At 44.1% G+C, this 17,031-nt stretch overlaps 2 protein-coding genes across 2 annotated transcripts; both read right to left on the bottom strand.

Annotated features, from left to right (window-relative positions):
- Positions 1-753: 753 nt before the first annotated feature.
- On the bottom strand, positions 754-4,673 carry ing1 (inhibitor of growth family, member 1). The gene is made up of 4 exons (XM_080497778.1): positions 4,587-4,673; positions 2,914-3,089; positions 2,657-2,805; positions 754-1,718 (listed from the first exon to the last, which is right to left on the bottom strand). Exons 2-4 carry the CDS (start codon positions 3,050-3,052, stop codon positions 1,080-1,082), a joined length of 927 nt encoding a protein of 308 aa, XP_080353904.1. The 5' UTR covers positions 3,053-3,089; positions 4,587-4,673; the 3' UTR covers positions 754-1,079.
- Positions 4,674-5,608: 935 nt separating this feature from the next.
- On the bottom strand, positions 5,609-13,561 carry naxd (NAD(P)HX dehydratase). Its single transcript, XM_080498773.1, has 11 exons — positions 12,953-13,561; positions 11,729-12,211; positions 11,411-11,561; positions 10,864-10,909; positions 10,691-10,779; positions 8,469-8,577; positions 8,009-8,059; positions 7,781-7,885; positions 7,573-7,693; positions 7,316-7,439; positions 5,609-6,125 (listed from the first exon to the last, which is right to left on the bottom strand). The coding sequence occupies exons 1-11, from the start codon at positions 13,473-13,475 to the stop codon at positions 5,975-5,977; spliced, it is 1,953 nt and encodes a 650-aa protein (XP_080354899.1). The 5' UTR covers positions 13,476-13,561; the 3' UTR covers positions 5,609-5,974.
- Between the last annotated feature and the right edge of the window lie 3,470 nt (positions 13,562-17,031).

The raw sequence follows: 17,031 nt of genomic DNA, 5'->3' as shown, positions 1-17,031 counted from the left end.
CGTCGTCCAACACACACAGTAAGTGTGAGTTCTGACCTCGCAGGGATATAATGTCTCGACAGCCTTAGTAACACTTCTGCACAATAAGTAGGTAATTTGTTGCATAAAGGCTTCTTGAAAACGTTTCTATTTTAAATAGTGAAAATGTTGAAAAGGTGCATGTATTTGCACAATGAGCAGGGGGAGTACGTCCACAATGTCCTCTGCCAATGCCGATACTGGTACGGATGAAAACTTTTTTGAGGATCAGCTCAGACGTACTGTTGGTACAACCCGACCTTTGCTCGACTCAGAACAAACACGACCTGCAGGATGTCTTCCCACAGCGTTGGGTGAGCAGGATGGAGGATATCTGTGGTTCTTCTGCCGCCAGCTGCCTCCGCCAAGGAGGTTATCGACGTGGCCGTGTTTGTTAACAAAGATACCTCAAGAACCGAGGAGCGAATTCTTCCTGAAAATTAGTTACAAGTGCATTTTGATTAAAGGAAGAAACTTATTTTGGTGGTGATCCAGATCAAACAAAATTTTCATTTTGCTATATGTCTTGTGTTCTTTCAAATTATGGCAGAATTGTGATTGCTCTTTATAAATTCTGCAAATATGTCCAACAATTTTTTTTAGTAATTTCTTCCAAACTCCCACTGATGAGTTCAGGGAACGTCTTCAATTTTGTAGAGCCGCAACAATTCGTAAGCATTTACCACAACTTTCAAAAATGAACCATTTCTTGTCAAAGAGCATTGGCACGTCGTCTCAGTTTCAAAACGTTTTATTCTGATAATTGAACACATAACCGAGCGGGTGAAGACACATGCATTAATAAAAACAAAAATAAAAAGGTGTGTATAAGTGTAACAGTTGGTTACAGACATGCACGTTTCTGTTCTCTATCAACGTCCTGATCAGGAGGAACAATCATCACTTTGCTATGCAGCGGTTACAAAAATAATAATTATTTACAAGACCCCTTTCAGTCAATTACAGTTTTGATTTATTGGTATTATTGGAACTGGAAAGCCAACGAGGATACATTATATTACAGGAGTGTTCTTTTTTTGGGGGGGGCTGCGCGGAGCGAGCTACCTGTTGTAGGCCCTCTCCTTCTTGGCCCTCTCCAAAGCCTTGTCCATGGTCTTCTCGTTCTCGCCTCGACACTTGGGGCAGTACCACTTGCCTTTGGGTTTATGGTGGAGGCCCACGCAGGAGAAGTGGAACCACTCGATGGGACACTCGTCGTTGTCGCAGCCGATCATCTCGCCGTAGGACACCTGCTCGCACAGGCAGTACGTGGGCTCGTCCGGGTCGATGGGCAGGTCGGGCGGCGACACTTCCCTCTCGGACTTGCCCTTTGACCTCTTCTTCTTCTTCGACGACGACGTCTTGGCCCGCTTCTCCCGGGACGCCCCCATGCCCACGTCCTCGGCGTGGTCCATGCCGCTGTAGCTCTCTCGGTTTTCCCCGTTTTTCTGACGCCGGGACCGCTTCCCGCCGGCCTTGTCTCCTCCGCCCGAGCCCGGCGTGGCCTCGTCGCGCTTCTTGTCGTGGTGCCCGGGCTTCCCCGGCGTGACGGCGGCGGACGAGGACGAGGACATCAGGGACGCCGCCGTGGTCGCCATGGACGCGGCGGTCGGGACGTGGCTTTCGGGGACATCCTGAGAGGAAAGGAGACGCTCCGAGTGCCAGTCGATCTGCCTCGTTCGGTTCTCCACCAGCTCCACCTGCAAAGAGGAACGTCCGTCATTTCATCTTCAAACACGTCGGTGTGCATTTCTTTGACATGCAGGGAGAGAAAGTTGCTCTTTTCCAAAGTTGTCTTTCTTTCTTTTTTTTTTTTTTGTTTGTTTGTTTTGTTTTGGACAAATGGATCCATCCTCTGCCAGGATCAGTCCACGTGGGGGGTCACAGTGGCAGCAAGGAAGAACACAGACGCCCAGATAACTTCAGAAACCTCCTCCAGCGCTTCTGGGCTGCTCCCAGAACCAACAGAGAGAAAAGCTCTCCAGAGTGTCCGGGCCGATCGTCTCCTCAATGTGGAGGAGGAGGAGGAGGAGGAGCAGCAGCTCGACTTTGAGTCTCTCGCGGATGCTTGCCACTCTATCACAAAGAGCCATAATGTGAGGACATTGAAAGAATCAAGATAGGATTTGAAGAGTTAAAAGTACAGCAACTCGCATTTTTTTCTTCACGTGTTAATTCACAGAAAAAACTAAACGTCACACAGTTTTCACTTTATCAATGAGTTCAGTGGCTTATTTCATGGATGTTTAACTCTTTTTAATGTTTTGTCTAAAAACAAAACTGCAGCGGAACGGTCCTAAAATAGAAGTATAGAATAAATCTTTTATTATTATCATCGATTAAAAACACGTGTTGGCATATGGGACGTACGGCCTCTGTCAACTTTGACATATTCAACACGTCGGACTCGAAGGTTAAATGTGGTGTAGTGTTCCTGGCGCCTGCAGTGCGTGTATACAATGATGTGACTCAGTGTTTACTCCTGGGGGGCGTCAACGATTGAGCAAACAAGTTGCTTTCATAACCGATCCAATGCAATGTGACGACCAAGGCTTCAAATAAAAGTTTGTTCACCTTGAAAGCGGATTTGACTTTTTTTTAAAAAAGCACCGTTTAATACTGCGCAACGTGTTCCTACCATTTGACCAGCAATCTGGATCTTTTCATCTCCCAGTTCTTGACTGCGGATCAGAGCTCTCTGAATGGATAACTGGAGCTTGCGCCTCTGGAGCGAGTCCGACTCGCGGCGATACCGCTCATAAGCGTCGTCGAGCTCCTTCAGGACGTCTGGCAAAAATAAACAAGTCAGATTAACGGGGGAAAAAAATAATAATAAAAAAAAAAAATGCATGTTTATACACAGTATCTCTTGACCTAAAGTGTAAATTTCTTTACCTTGGTACTTGGCATCAATTTCCTTCATGAGCGAGACGCTCCTCTGCAAGTCGAAAGGCAGGGACTCCACCAGATCCATGTACTCCTCCACATAATTCACCACGACGTGGCCTGGCTCGCCGTTGGTTGGGTTCAACATGGTGGACGTTTACCCAAGGGCACTCCTACACCTCCACCTGTCCCAAAGGAAAACAAACAAACAAACAAATAAATCATCAGTACCTAATTTATTGGTACTGTTAGAGGACACTGATTACAATAAAAACATAGGAATAGCTTTTTTTTGTGACTATACGGTCATGCGAATGAAAGCTCTCATGGTCGCATCTTTTTTTTTTTAACGTTCTGTGTAAATCACTGGGGGATAAAAAAGTCAATTTTCAAACATATTAAAAATAATACTGTTAAACATTAACGCAACGATGGAGTTTGAAGCTTACTCTCCTGCACACATACTATATTTGCTAATATGACTTGTACTTTTGTTCACATCTACTGTGTGGCCGAGTTGAACACACAATCCGCCAAGATTAGAACGAAAAACAAAGACAAACAGCACAGCTGTACCGAGTAAAATACATGATTTCATACTGTGAGACAAGATTTGGCACTTAAGAGTAAATTTAATTCGTTTTTTTTCATCACTGATGGTGAAATCTTATTGAAAGAAGCAACGTTCAACCGAGAAACCTGAGCGACCAGAAAGAGAGCTAAAGAGAAAGAGAGCCAAAAGGCGGTGGAAGGTTGATCATTATCCTGGCGGAGTGAAAGTGCCAACAACACCACACTGACCCACATCCCCCGGAATCCACCCAGTCACCACCATGCAGATAAGAGCATTTGTGTTAAGTTTAAAACTAAGCGAAAAGAGAGAGGGAGAGAGAACACTTTGACAAAGAGCTTGTGAAAGTTCTTGAGGTCTTTAAGTTACAGCACCAATACGATTACTGTGCTCAACAGTGTGGTTATTGTCTGCAAAGCTCTCCAAGTCAAAGCCAAGCGGAAATGTCGAGGGATCGCAGTGTAATACTGGGTTAACTCAACCACAGGGGAACGAGCCCTGGGTGATCGTGGGTGTACGACACAAAATTATTTGTTGCGGTGGGGTTTTCATGGTTTAAAAAAAAAACAAAAAAAACATCCATCCCCCAAATCGATTCGTCAACATTTCCCTCTGCAACAGCTGTGGTGGATAAAGCCCTGTCTGGAAATGCTAACTCGGGCTAATGTGCTCAGCGGGCGAGTTTCCGTGAAGTAATGTTCTGACTTATCTAATTGAAGTGTCAAGTGTATCGTTGCCACAACACAAAAGAAACGACACGTTGTTGATTCGCGGCGTTTACGTTGTTTATACTGATTGAAAACGCTCAGAAATCGATGATTTCGAGCGCTAAGAAAAAAAAACATGCCCATGCACGAACGTTAATCCTACACCAAAATGTTATTTTGATTCCCCACCTAATGTTATTAGGACAAACCGACAAGCGAAGCTTGTCCATTTTGTCACTTTAAACGGGTTTTTAATGTCTGTGACGTCCGCTTCACTGTTAGCTGCATTAGCTGTTAGCTTACGGTATAACAAAGCCAGCTGGGGCAAAAACCCAAACGAAACTGAACATGAATGCAAGAAATGCATTCATTAGGTGGGGAGCTGACCAGCACCACGAACTCACCCGTGAATATATTGTGTTTATTTTCCCTCCACAGTCTGCAGATGATGCTGCGGCTCCTGATGCTAATGCTGCTAACGCTAGTTTCCGAGTGCACTGAGCGGCTGGGGTCCTTGTAGCTCGCACGGCTAACGCTCGCTGTCGGATGAAATGCCTGACTGAATTAAATCTGCTATGCGCATGCGCAAGACTGCAACACGCGCGTGGAGTAATTTCAATGAAGGCGCTCCTCAATGAATGGATCAAATAAAAGATAAGAGAATCAGTGACTTTTAATCAATAAAACAATACATAGATATTAAACAAAGCAACACTCTAGTATCTCTTTGTCTGGAGTGCACTGTTGACTTGATTTTTAGTATATCCGAAGCAAAATACCGAATTAAAATGAGAATAAATTAGTTGTGCAGAATTGAAGATGTTGACATACATTTGTGCAAGAAAAAATAAAACTACAAAATCTATAAAGTATTTATTGCTGCTTTTTGGAAGTGCATATTTTTATGTCGATTAAAGAGAGCAGTACTTTTTGGTGTCATTTTGGTATAAAAGAAAAAAAATGGAATGTCAAAATGTGTTCTGCAAGAAGCTCTGAGCAAAATTTCATGACATGTTGACTCACACAGCTGAAATGATTAATGATGATGACATCATTCATGAAATATGTCCATAATGATGCCTGAGCATAAAACCTGACATTTTGTTTCGCTCTCAAACTGTGTGTTTACGGCCTTCATCCTGGGATTCCAGTTTCACCTCACAAAGTGTGTTTGAGGCAAATTAACTGTCGGTGTAACAGGGAGTGTGTGTCTGTCTGTACTTGGGTTGTGATGGACTGATGACATGTATATAGCGTACCCTACAGGAGAATATCTGATGGAATCCCCCCCCCTCCCCCCCAAGTCATATTATATATATTATTTGTTTCTCAGTGCAGCTTTATTTTCATTGCTGCAGCAACTTAAATTCATCACCACACAACCACATAATCTGCTTTCAAAAAAAGACATCACATGAAATGCTTTTTGATTCTTTATTTCAAAGACAAGTTTAATTTATTTGACATTTGCTTTTAGTCTCTTTGGTGAGCGGTGAAGAGTTGGGCTACCTGAACATGTCTGCTGAACGCATCCCTAAATACTACTGGAGAGGAATGCTGTGCTTGGTTCAGTTATTACACTTCCATTAAAAACATCAGTGAACATTTTGTACACCTGATTCTTAGTGCTTTTTTCTTCTTTTTAAAGGAATACCTTTGTCTGCACTCAAACTTAACCTCAGATTCAGCACGATGAGAGCGTCGTCTCCTCGCCGAACCCAAACAACTATGTTAGGAATACAAATTTAGACATATCTAACTTTTTACAACAGCTGTGGTTGTTGGACATTTTTCAGCTTTCGAATAGCTTCTTGAAGGCGGAGCCGATCTCCTGGATCATGTCTGAGGTGGTGGTGGACCGGCCGTGCTGCTGGAAAGCCTGACTGTTGCACTGTCTGGTCAAAGAACAGGCGCCGAACGCTGCGACCACCGACGGATTCACACTGGCAAGACGACAAAAAAGCAGACCGTAGGTACAATGTGAAATATACAGGAAGAGGCTGATCAAATGTTGCCGGAGTCTGAGGCAAATGAGGTGAAGCAGCTTCTACTTCCTATGCTCACCACCTGTGGAACAAACTTGAACACCTGATGACTGATGACAAACTCACTTTCTTCAAAACTATGCATTATTAAGTGCTCCAGATTTCCAATGTATGATGTATTTTACTTTATTTATTCTCTCTTGTCTTCTTAATTGCCGTGTTTTAGGTTGCTGGCCCATTTGTCATACTCTTTAACAGGAGGAGGAGATAATGCCTTGTGTTGCGAATTTGCAATCTCCATTTCATACCATAGAAGAAGAGCCACACCGTTTGTTTACACATGCTACTTTGGCATGTTGAAACACAGTACAATGCAGAATATCATGCTAGAATAAAGCTGTCAAAAATCTCAGTACAGATTAATTGAATTTCATAGTTTCGTATTAAAACATGATTTAGTCTGTTAAAAGTCTGAACTTTAATTTGGAATATCTCGATCAGTATTAAAACGATTCCTGTTGTTAAACTGGCATAACTGAAATATTTCATTAAACTATCTCAGGTTCAACAACAGAAACCTTCTTTCCCAGGTTTGCTCTGGATTCTAACACCGTCTTCTTATGGATTTCAAGTTGACCTATGCACAGCATCCTCATATAGTGCAGTAGGTACTATGGTGGTGGTGGGGGGGGGTTACCCTCCCTCATACCCCCCAGAAGGGGCTCAGAGACATTGGGGGGGACACACCCACACAAATCAATGTGATCGCTACATAAATGATTCAAAGGTTTTTCTGGCTGCGAGGAGACGAACCACAGCTCTTCTATTCCATAGTGAGTCCTGTTTGATTAAAGCAAATGTTCAGATGAAGTGTTTTGTTTTTCTTCCTCTCTCAGAGCGATGCACGTCTATTTTTATTGCTATTTTATTTAGGAAATTTTTGGTTTAATAACTATAATGTATTAAAATATCAACAATGTTGGAAATGTAAATGTTACATTGTAATTTCACTGTTGATTAAACTAAAACAAAATAATCTGGACTCCATATGATAATGAGAATATATCTAAAGAACTTGTTTTTTTTTTTTTTTTAAACGTTCTCGAGGTCTGCATCACAACAGCAAACACAGCCAGCGGCGTCCTCACCTTCTGATCGCCCCTGCTGTGGCTGCAGCGTGGGCCCAGTGTGCCAGCACCCCCATAGACCCAGACAGGAGGTCTCCCTGTCCACCACACCTCCTCCCGCTGCCCTCCACGCTGCATGAAAACACTGCAAACGGCAGAAAATCACGAGCTTACACTCATGTCACAACAAATGCGTGGGGGGAAAAAAAAAAGAAAAAAAAAAAAAAGAAGCCGAGTCATCAACAAGCATCAATTATGAAGTTGAGTGTGACACCAACCCCTGCTGCCATCTGTAATGAGATCCTGTTCTCCCTTTAGCACCAGAGTGAGGTTTCCCATTGCAGCGCTGAGCTGCAGGACGCCGCGTTGGTAATCACTGCTGTCCATGGGCTCGTGGTGCTGAAATAGCAATAAAGACGTTAAAGCAAATAAAAAAACCTGAATACAAATACCATCAGCCATCTACTGGTGGCTGCCAGAACTCACTAGAGCTTCGTAGAGGCGGGTGAACTCCATGTAGTTAGGTGTGAGGATGCCCTTCTGGTACCCTTGAATAACAGATGGTTGCTGTGTAACCAGCCATAATCCGTCCTGTCGAAAACCACACACACACACACACATACACACACATACACACACATACACAGGCTGGATGACTTTGTAAAGTAAAGCCCATCTGTTCAGCAGCTGGAAGTCGATTTTATCGGGACTTACTGCATCAATGACGATGGGGATATCTCGTGCTTTAGACCTCTCGATCACCTCCTAAACAAGAAACGTCAGCGTTACTCCGGCACAATGTGGAATTGCATATTCAACAAATGAAAGCCAAGTCGTTCAAGCTCTCTCTGTAAGGCGGTTATATTTGTTTAATTACTCTAATTAAAAGGAACACTATATATCTTAATGTCATTTGTTAATGTATTTTTTTTTAAGATTTAAAAAAAAAACTTTTAAGCCCGTGATAGCTCAGCATGAATGTTTTTAAAGCAAAACAACCACCAGACACGAAGGTGAAGCTTAAAGTGTATCCGTAGTTTCTATCGAAGTGTTAAGTGTTAAGTGTTAAACATTACACGAGTTAAGGTTGGAGTTGTGTCCAGGGAGCTGGCTTCAGATGAGAGGGAAAAAAAAGGGGGAAAAAAGCAAAAGGGAGAAGAAATAGTCCTCTTGCCTTGGCTGTTTTCAGTAAAAAGTCGTCTCTTCCTAGACCTGGTCCCACCACAAGGCCATGCAGTCTTGGTAGCCATTTTTCTATTTCTTCTACTGCATTAGGACTGTCCCTTAATACACACACACACACACACACACACACACACACACACACACACACACACACACACACACACACACACACACACACACACACACACACACACACACACACACACACACACACACACACACACACACACACACACACACACACACACTTGAATGCAATCCTCCATTCTTTTGCACCAATACTTGTGGTTCATGTGAGACACTCTAAGTTCACACTAATGCACCCATAGCCATTAGGTATTCAATAAAGCATGTTTTATTTAAGTTGTTGTCAAATCCTGTTGTTGGTTTAACTCATTTCTGAGATTTCTTTTTTCAACTTCTACTCAAAAGGTGTATTCTACCTCCAATTTATTTCGGAAAGACGTGTCCCTCTAATTGATTCATTTTTATTTTTAATCTATTCAAATTCCCATCATGCTGCAGTCTCTGGTTGAGCGAATGCGCTGCTTGTGAAAGCGGCGTGGGGCTACGATAGAGTACTGAGATCTGTATGTGTGCAAAGATATTTGCAAGCCTGCATCGTTTATGCATGCACCATAATTACACATATATATGCATAATACTTGTATGTATGCAGTAGGTTTAGTTTGTGCCTATAGACTTCTTCAGGTGGGCCGCTCACCCCGCTGCATTTCTACGTGGATTATAGTGAATTATGTGACACTGCTACCATTAGATGCATCAATTTTTTTGGACTGGCAGAATTGTCGAGCTTAATATTTTCTCATCTGTACTGTTTTTATTTGCAGTGGTGTAGCTCAGTGATTACACGCGACTGGATGAACCCGGCTTGACAAAAATGAGCCTGCTAATCTGGACTGAAGGGAAGAAATCCAATAAAGAAAGCAAAATCATTGAGTTAAAAATCCAGCCTGGTCGGTAGCGATGTGCAATATGACAGATTTTCTTTGGGTTAAAACAAAGCTGGTATTGCCGATCCGGATCTTAGTTCTTAATCTATGTTAAAAGCCCAAACTGTGTTGAAATCTATTTTTTCCTATTAGTGCAAAAAATGAACTCAACAAACTGTCCAGCAACTTTGAGCAGCTATGAAGAGGGGAAAGTTGTGAGACTGCTGCCTCCTGCTGGACAACAAAGGGATCAAAACATCATGAAAAATGTGATGTTATAATGTTAAAAAAGTTTTAAAAAGTGGAAAATTAACTTCTGCAACTTAATGTATATGTATCCCCGTCATCTATGATGAATGACATCACAAGAGGCACATTTGATTCAGGAAGTATCGATCTATACGTCAGTGCTGAGCGACAGCCTCATCTGTATTATCCAATTACAGACAAATCTATATATGTACGCGTATTACATATATAAACCGAAGCCACAAGTCATTTGCTACTATAATAGCCCCATATAGGCGTGTATAGTAAAGTGGAAACAGCGGAAGTTCTTGATACAAATTGCTACATTTCCAAATATTCCAACATAAAATGCAATAAAACGTCAAAACATGATTTGCAATTCAGTGCAGGTGTGCTGAATATCTTCCTATTGCAAAAGTCAATATTTGCCGCATAAATTGTACACTCTGCCACTTTCTTTTAAATCTGTTAAAATTTCCCATCAAGCTGCCTGATGGATCAAGTTTGATATCTTTGACAGGAAATTGGACATACAACTGTTCGGAATCATTAAATGTTTATAATCTCCTACATTTCAGGGGATTCATTTGATCGTTACGTCACTGACTTTAGAAGAACAAAGCGTGAAGAATTCGCTCGTGTCGTCGCTTTTTGTGGAGTCCCAGTTCAATAAAAAGCAAATAATACCACGCATCAACCGGCCATGTTGATTTTCGAACGGAGGCACTTTGCAAATTTGACACCGACGCCTAACGTTAGCAACCGGCTGGGACCCAGACGGAGCAGAAGCTTCTCTTTGACCCTCGTCCTGATTTAAACTACAAACACAAAGTAACACAGAACCATCTGGACAAGCTAAAACCAAACATCGCCACCGATTGTGTAACGTCAGGCACAGTTTTTTTGTGTTTTTTTTGGGGAGCTGTGAGCGTGACACGACTGATTCAGTGGATTGTAAACCTAATGAGTTTTACAGTGAAGGAGCTGGAACGACGGGATGTGTACTTACAGCACGGGATGAACGATGAGCTCGGGGCTGTAGGATTTGATCACGGTCGCAGCGTCTTTGGTACAGAACACGTGGGACAAGTCGGCCCCCTGCACACGAGAAACAGACGTCGCCGCTGACCCAGAGCTGGACTCTCACCAGAAACCAGCGCCGCAACCGCAGCCGGTGCTTACCGCTTTCAGTGCAGCGATGGCAGCGAAGTACGGCGCTCCCGTGTAGCTTCAGTAGGCAAACATGGAAATAAAGTTGGGTCAATGTTTGGTCGAGCGACAGCTGGTACAGAGAGACAAGGTGCAAGGAGCTTATAAATGCAACCTAATGAGTGAGGCTTCAGACATTTGACGTCGTTTTACAGGAAAATGAGGGAATTTGATGTGGAAAATGCTCCAACGGTGTTGACAAACACTTGGCCCAGATCAGGATTAATCGGGACCCCCGATCTCGATGAGATCCTAAAGGTGTGTGCGGTGAGATTGTTACAACCAGATTCCTACAATCTGTCACAGGCCAGAGGAACAAGCTCCAGCTTGTGTATCTTTGTGAGAGAGAGAGAGAGTCTGTCAGTGTTTGTTACTGTGATGATTTGGCAAATTGGCGGGAGCGACTAACACCTGTCTGACTGTCTGGGAAAGCTTAAGAAAAAAAAAAAAAGAATAGTCTTGAAACAACTGGATTAGCTCGCAGACACGGTACAAACAAAAGTGTCTTAACGGGACATACTCCTGGCATCCTCCTATGATCCCGATCCGTCCGTCTTGCCCTTTGTGCTTTTTGGACGTCAGCGGAAGGATTATGGTCTTTACTAGTGGGAGGAGGTCATCATCCATGCCTTTGTGTGACGCGGAGCCCAAAGTGTAGTAGCGTTCGAACACTGCGGAGATAACCAGAGTGAGAGGTTGAGAGAGAATTCGGCAATCGGCGACCAATCAGAAAGGTGGTCCGCGAAAACGACAACATCTAGCGGGGGCGAGCCGCACGCTCCGCCTCCGGGCTTCACGCTCCGCCTCCGGGCTTCACGCCACACCAAAAACCCAATACCGAATGCCTGAGGATCTGCGTGCTGGCTCGAGCAGTCTGTCTGTGGAGGGGGGCGTTTGAGGTGTCCGGACGGGCCTCGTGCGTGTGACAGCGAGGCGGAGGAAATGACGGGAGCGCGGCCGGAAGGAGGAGGAGGAGGATGGTGATGATGAGGAGGAGGAGGAGCAGCAGCAGCAGCAGCCGTCTTGCAGGGAGTGGCCGCCGAGCCGGGCCTGGAAGACGAGATGCTGGAGAACATCTGGCCGAGCATCTGCAGCATGTGCAGCTCCCGGGCGTGCTCGGCCTCCCTGCGGCGGTCCTCGGCCTGCAGGCGCTGCTCCTCCATGCGGTAGAAGCCGTCCTCGGCCTGGGTGCTCTGCTCCAGGAACTGCTCCATCAGCTTCTCCATGGGGAAGTTGGCCCGCCGCTTCCGGGGCCGCTTCGGCGCCCTGACGGAGGAATGGGCGGCCGAGAGGCTGCTGGTGTGAGGTCGGACCGAGGCGCCTGGGAACAAGAGGTGGCAGGAGAGAGCGTGAGACGCAGGCTTGTGAAAGTACATGCAGAAGATCATGCATCATAACCGGCAGACCGGTTCTTACTTATCCCCTCACACTGTAGTGTCATTTGTTAATATTCAAACAAACGTGTTGATTTACTTGGTCTGACGGATTAACTGGCAGATCAAACCAGCATCATATGCTGACTTAGGCAGTAATTATTACATAACTAATAGACAGAAATGCGTGTAGAACAGTCACGGCTTGACTTCAGCTTTGATGAGCAAAAAGTGAGAAACAACATTTTAGAGGCTGTTATTTATAGAAATACACATAAAAAAAATACTCGTAATTACTGAGGATTTATCTGAAGGTTAAATGTAAAATCTCATGTTATTAAACTAGTTATTAATGTGACCTATAATAAAGGGAAAGAAATCACGTGTAAAACATGCATCGTATTCAAGTTTGACATGCTCATGTTTGCTGATGTGTCTCTACGTGAAAACATCAACATTTCAGTGAGAAGTCGATCCGCTTGGATTAGATTTAGTGCAGGTTATATCGTGCAACTCTTCTTATTTAGAGTAAAGCTTGACCACTGGAGTAGAACGTGAGGTAACAACTAGAAATCTGATCAACGCTTATAACTTGATGACTCTGCATTGACTTGTTTATTACGATTATACGATAGATCTCTGACAGAACACGTGCTGTGACGTTTGAAGATGAAGATGAAGACACTCACCGCTGTTCCCCACGGTCACTTTCACCGGGATGGGGATGGGGATGGGCACGGTGGGGTACTCCAGCTTCACCTCGGTCTCCGCGGGGTAGGGACACTCTCCGGTGCTCTCGGAGTACACGTCCTGCACGTCCTCTCCGTCCTCCTCCTCCAGGCCGTCCACGGCCTCCTCTCCGGCCGCGCCGCCCTCCATGAACTCCCGGGGGTCAAGTCCCGCCGGGCCGCTCAGGATCCGCTCCATGATGTCGTAGAACTTGCAGATCTTGTGGTACTGCCCGTTGTTGCGCAGGTTGCCCTCCTTGGCCAGCAGGTACTGCCGCTTCAGGCTCTTGATCCGCACCCGGCACTGCTCCGGCGTCCTCTCGAAGCCCATGGCGCCCAGCCGGCGCGAGACATCGCGGTACACGAAGCTGTTTCGGAAGTTCCCATCCAGCGCCGCCTGGATGTCCTGCTCGCCCCAGATGGTCAGCAGCGTCCGCGTCTCCACGTCCGACCACAGGAAGCCGCGCGTCGGGTTCGCTTGCATCCTCCGATGCGGGGCCGGCTCCCCCAGCAGCGTCACCTCCAACCCGGGGAGCGGATTAGGACGTCTGATGATGCGGGGGGGGGGGGGTTCTGGATCCCGGGGGGGGGGGGGGGGGCTCCGAAAAGCTACGTGAAAGCCGCGGGGCGTCGCTGCCCCGAACAACGAGCGGCCATTCAGGCGAACCGAGCAGCGGCGCTCATGGCGGGGGGGGAAGCGAGCGCGGAGGGGGCGTCGGAGCCGGAGGGATCGCTCCAGCACGTACGGGTCAACTCCGCAGCATGCTAGCTCCAGCCGAGGCGTCTGTGTTTACCCTGTGACGGACCCGAACGAAATGCGTAGTTTAAAGGGTGTCCGTGAAGGACTGACCAAGGATCAGGTGCTCCGGAGCCCGACCACCGGCTTACGGAGCCGTTTGGGGGTTTCGAGCTGACCTGGGATCAGTTCTCTGAGGGGAGTCCGCCCCGGACGCACGGACGATGTCCGCGCGGTCCTAAAGCACGCACCAACTTAATTAATTAATTAATTAGATAAGCAAATAAATGCTTAAATACATTTGTTTTAAATTGAGGTAAGAATATATGTATTATGTCTACGTATTTTTTTAACGTGTCCTTTCTTTAATTAGAAAGGCATTAATTTATTATAAATAAATAAATTAAATAAATTAAATTAAATAAGTAAAATAAATAAATATCAAAAGATGGGGGAGAAGAATATATAAGTTTTACGTCTATGTAAATTTCTTTTAACGTGTCCTTTCTTTGATTAGACAGACGTGCATTTATTGTTAAAAAATGCTTTAATAAATAAATAAACAACAAAATAAGGAAACGCTGTGATTAAGAGACTATGCATATGTTTACTATCACTATGAATTTCCAGATTGTGAAAATGTTTGAATATATAACAATTTGTACAGCTGATTTAGGAAAAGGGGGGTTTGGATATACAAGTTTTACTTCATACTTTTGGGAACATTTCTTTTTTTTTTGCTTTGTTTATTATAACATTCATTGGTTGTGATTTTGTCTTGGTTAAAAATGGGAAAAAGTCATTGTTAGAGTTATTTTAAGGAAAAATACATTTTCAGCCACTGAGTAAAAGCTTCTTTCGAGATAAACTTCCAATAGCAGCCCTTTGCATATGATGCCAAAACGATGTCCTGTAAAAAACCCTAAATGGTGATATTTTTATTTGAAATGTTCCAAGACTGACAAAAGCACAATAACTGAAAATGTTTATCACTTTAATTTGAAGAAAAACAAATTGGAAAAAATCTATTTTGTATTACTCTCTTTGAAACTTGTGGTTTATTTGTGTCGGTTTTGTAGACTGCTTGCATGCAACATGTACATTTATGTTTGGCAATAAACAGCGAGGCAAAGTAAATAAAAACAGGACACATTATTGGCCATATTTGTGATCCTGCTAACATTTGCAATAAAACAACATCTTGGATGGAGAAAGTGAGGCATTTTACAATTTCATTATAAAATATCACTTCATTTGAACTTTAATAGCAACAAAATATCTCAAAACTGTTGGGACAAAGGCTGGAGAAGAGCATGGTAAAGACGGGGTTCGTTACAGGGCGTTAGAGTGATTTAAGTATAAAAAGATAAATGTTAGTAAGATGGAGTCTCACAAAAATAAAGATGGGAATGATCCTCATGCCCTCAGGCAGGACTGCATTATGAACACAAACCATTCAGAAACTATCCCCTGGACTCTGGAACAGTTCCAGTGATTATTGTGAACACAGTTCCCTCTGTCGTCTACAAATGAAAGCTAAAGCCTGCGACTCTAATCCCAGAACGCCACATTCTTCTGACTTGGAACTTTTCTCAAAACTCACTCTTTTATAGCCTGATAGCTCAAAACATTTCAAGTTCCAAAGCATCTCGACTGTATGGAGTCAGCTAACACATGTACAAAGATACACCATGCTGGAGAAAAAATGAAGAGTTTGTGAAACAACATATGATCCTGTCTTGGCAAATGTTATCCAACATAACTGTCATTGTATCTATGTGCTTTCACCAGCAGCTGCCAAACAAAACTCTCAACTGTTGAGCAGCGAGGATCCCACATCAGTCCACAATAAGACAACTCTAATCTTTCACGTCAAATATATTTGATCTCCTCACATTCCAGTCTGCTGCTACAAGAACAGAGGAGGCAAGACAAGAAACGTGATCCTGCATATGCCAACTTTTTTACAGTCAAAATAAGTTTACATTTTCAATGGCATATTAAAAGGTCTCACTTTCCACCCATCATGTGTTGTTTTATTGCAAATAAAAATGGCTTATATTTTGAACTTTTAAAACACGAGTGTAATATCATGACTGTGTTGACATGAATGTGTGTAACACTATTGTATACACATACAATTGTGCATATACAGCTAGAGTTATTCCATCCACACCAATGTGGATCTATTTTGGACAAGTATTCATCTTTACACACACACATATATACATTATACATTTGTGTACGTGTGTGTTTGTGTGTCATAAACACATCTCTGCATATCCATATGTTTGTATATAGATCAGTTACCTGAGATTTATCATACACCTATGTGACAATGTAAACATGTTTGTAAAACTACTGCGGACCAGTAAATTAGAAAACCCATGTGCGTACTATCTATGTGTTTGTATTTATCGTGTCCGCCCATCTACCTTCTACCTAGTAATCCACCTCAGTGTAGATTTACATTAAATTTACGTGTAAATTAAAGTCTGTTTATTTATCTGCTGCGTTCTGCTGTCTTCCGGCTCGATGTCCGCTGGGTCCTAAAGCCCGTCCTGTCACGCACAACCAGCTGCTGTCAACCGCTCGGGCAACAGACTGTGAACCATAAATCCACCTGGGTACTTCAAAACCCGCGCTACTTCCTCCACTTTACCTTTCTCGTTCAGACACACCATCGTAGTCAAGACCGACAGCGCAACCGTGAGCGAGCAAAAGGCGAGCGTGTGAATGAGTGGAGCCATGTTCATGTTGCCAGCCCTCCCCCAGCAGCCGCGCTGCTGCAACCACCAACCTGCCGCGGAGCTGCGCTTCAACGCCGACAAGAGAGCCCCAGTGATCCGGATCATGAGGCAGGACCCCGGCGGCGGTACAGGAAGAGACCGTCGGGTGGTGCTTTCAAGGTCCGCTCGGAAACTCCACGATCTCCGGAGGGAAGTAGAAGTAGCGTTCAAGTGCAGTGAGCCGTGTCCGTCAGAGCTTGCAATCCCGCCTGTGGCCGCGAGGGGCACCTGGAAACGCGTCAGAACTGCAGTCCCCTCTGTGGCCGGTAGAGGCGTTGGGAAACGACAGCTCACCTCCCGTCAACATGACAACAACGCAGTTTTTCCACATTAAATAAAACATATATAATATATATTGAAAGTGATTTATTTAGATTTTTTTTAATGCGTGAACATCATTATTTGTTGTCTTTTTAATTTTAAAAAATACGTCAACAAAACATGTATTTATGTGGGTTTTTTTGTTTTTGTTTTGTTTTTTAACTAAAAGGCAATGTGATCTGATTCCGCCAATT

Source organism: Blennius ocellaris (assembly GCF_963422515.1).
Source record: "Blennius ocellaris genome assembly, chromosome: 6".
Lineage (NCBI taxonomy): Eukaryota > Metazoa > Chordata > Actinopteri > Blenniiformes > Blenniidae > Blennius > Blennius ocellaris.
The sequence above is the reverse complement of the archived record's forward strand: the minus strand, read 5'-3'. Positions and strand labels throughout refer to the sequence as shown.

Excerpts from the sequence above, each read along its gene's own strand:
- ing1 (XM_080497778.1), bottom strand. The coding sequence starts at position 3,052 with ATGTTGAACCCAACCAACGGCGAGCCAGGCCACGTCGTGGTGAATTAT. Across the intron at positions 2,806-2,913 it reads AATTGATGCCAAGTACCAAG|ACGTCCTGAAGGAGCTCGAC; the intron begins GTAAAGAAATTT and ends TATTTTTGCCAG. Across the intron at positions 1,719-2,656 it reads TCCAGATTGCTGGTCAAATG|GTGGAGCTGGTGGAGAACCG; the intron begins GTAGGAACACGT and ends TCCTCTTTGCAG.
- naxd (XM_080498773.1), bottom strand. The coding sequence starts at position 13,475 with ATGCAAGCGAACCCGACGCGCGGCTTCCTGTGGTCGGACGTGGAGACG. Across the intron at positions 8,060-8,468 it reads TTTTACTGAAAACAGCCAAG|GAGGTGATCGAGAGGTCTAA; the intron begins GCAAGAGGACTA and ends TTTCTTGTTTAG. Across the intron at positions 6,126-7,315 it reads ACAGCAGGGGCGATCAGAAG|TGTGAATCCGTCGGTGGTCG; the intron begins GTGAGGACGCCG and ends TCGTCTTGCCAG.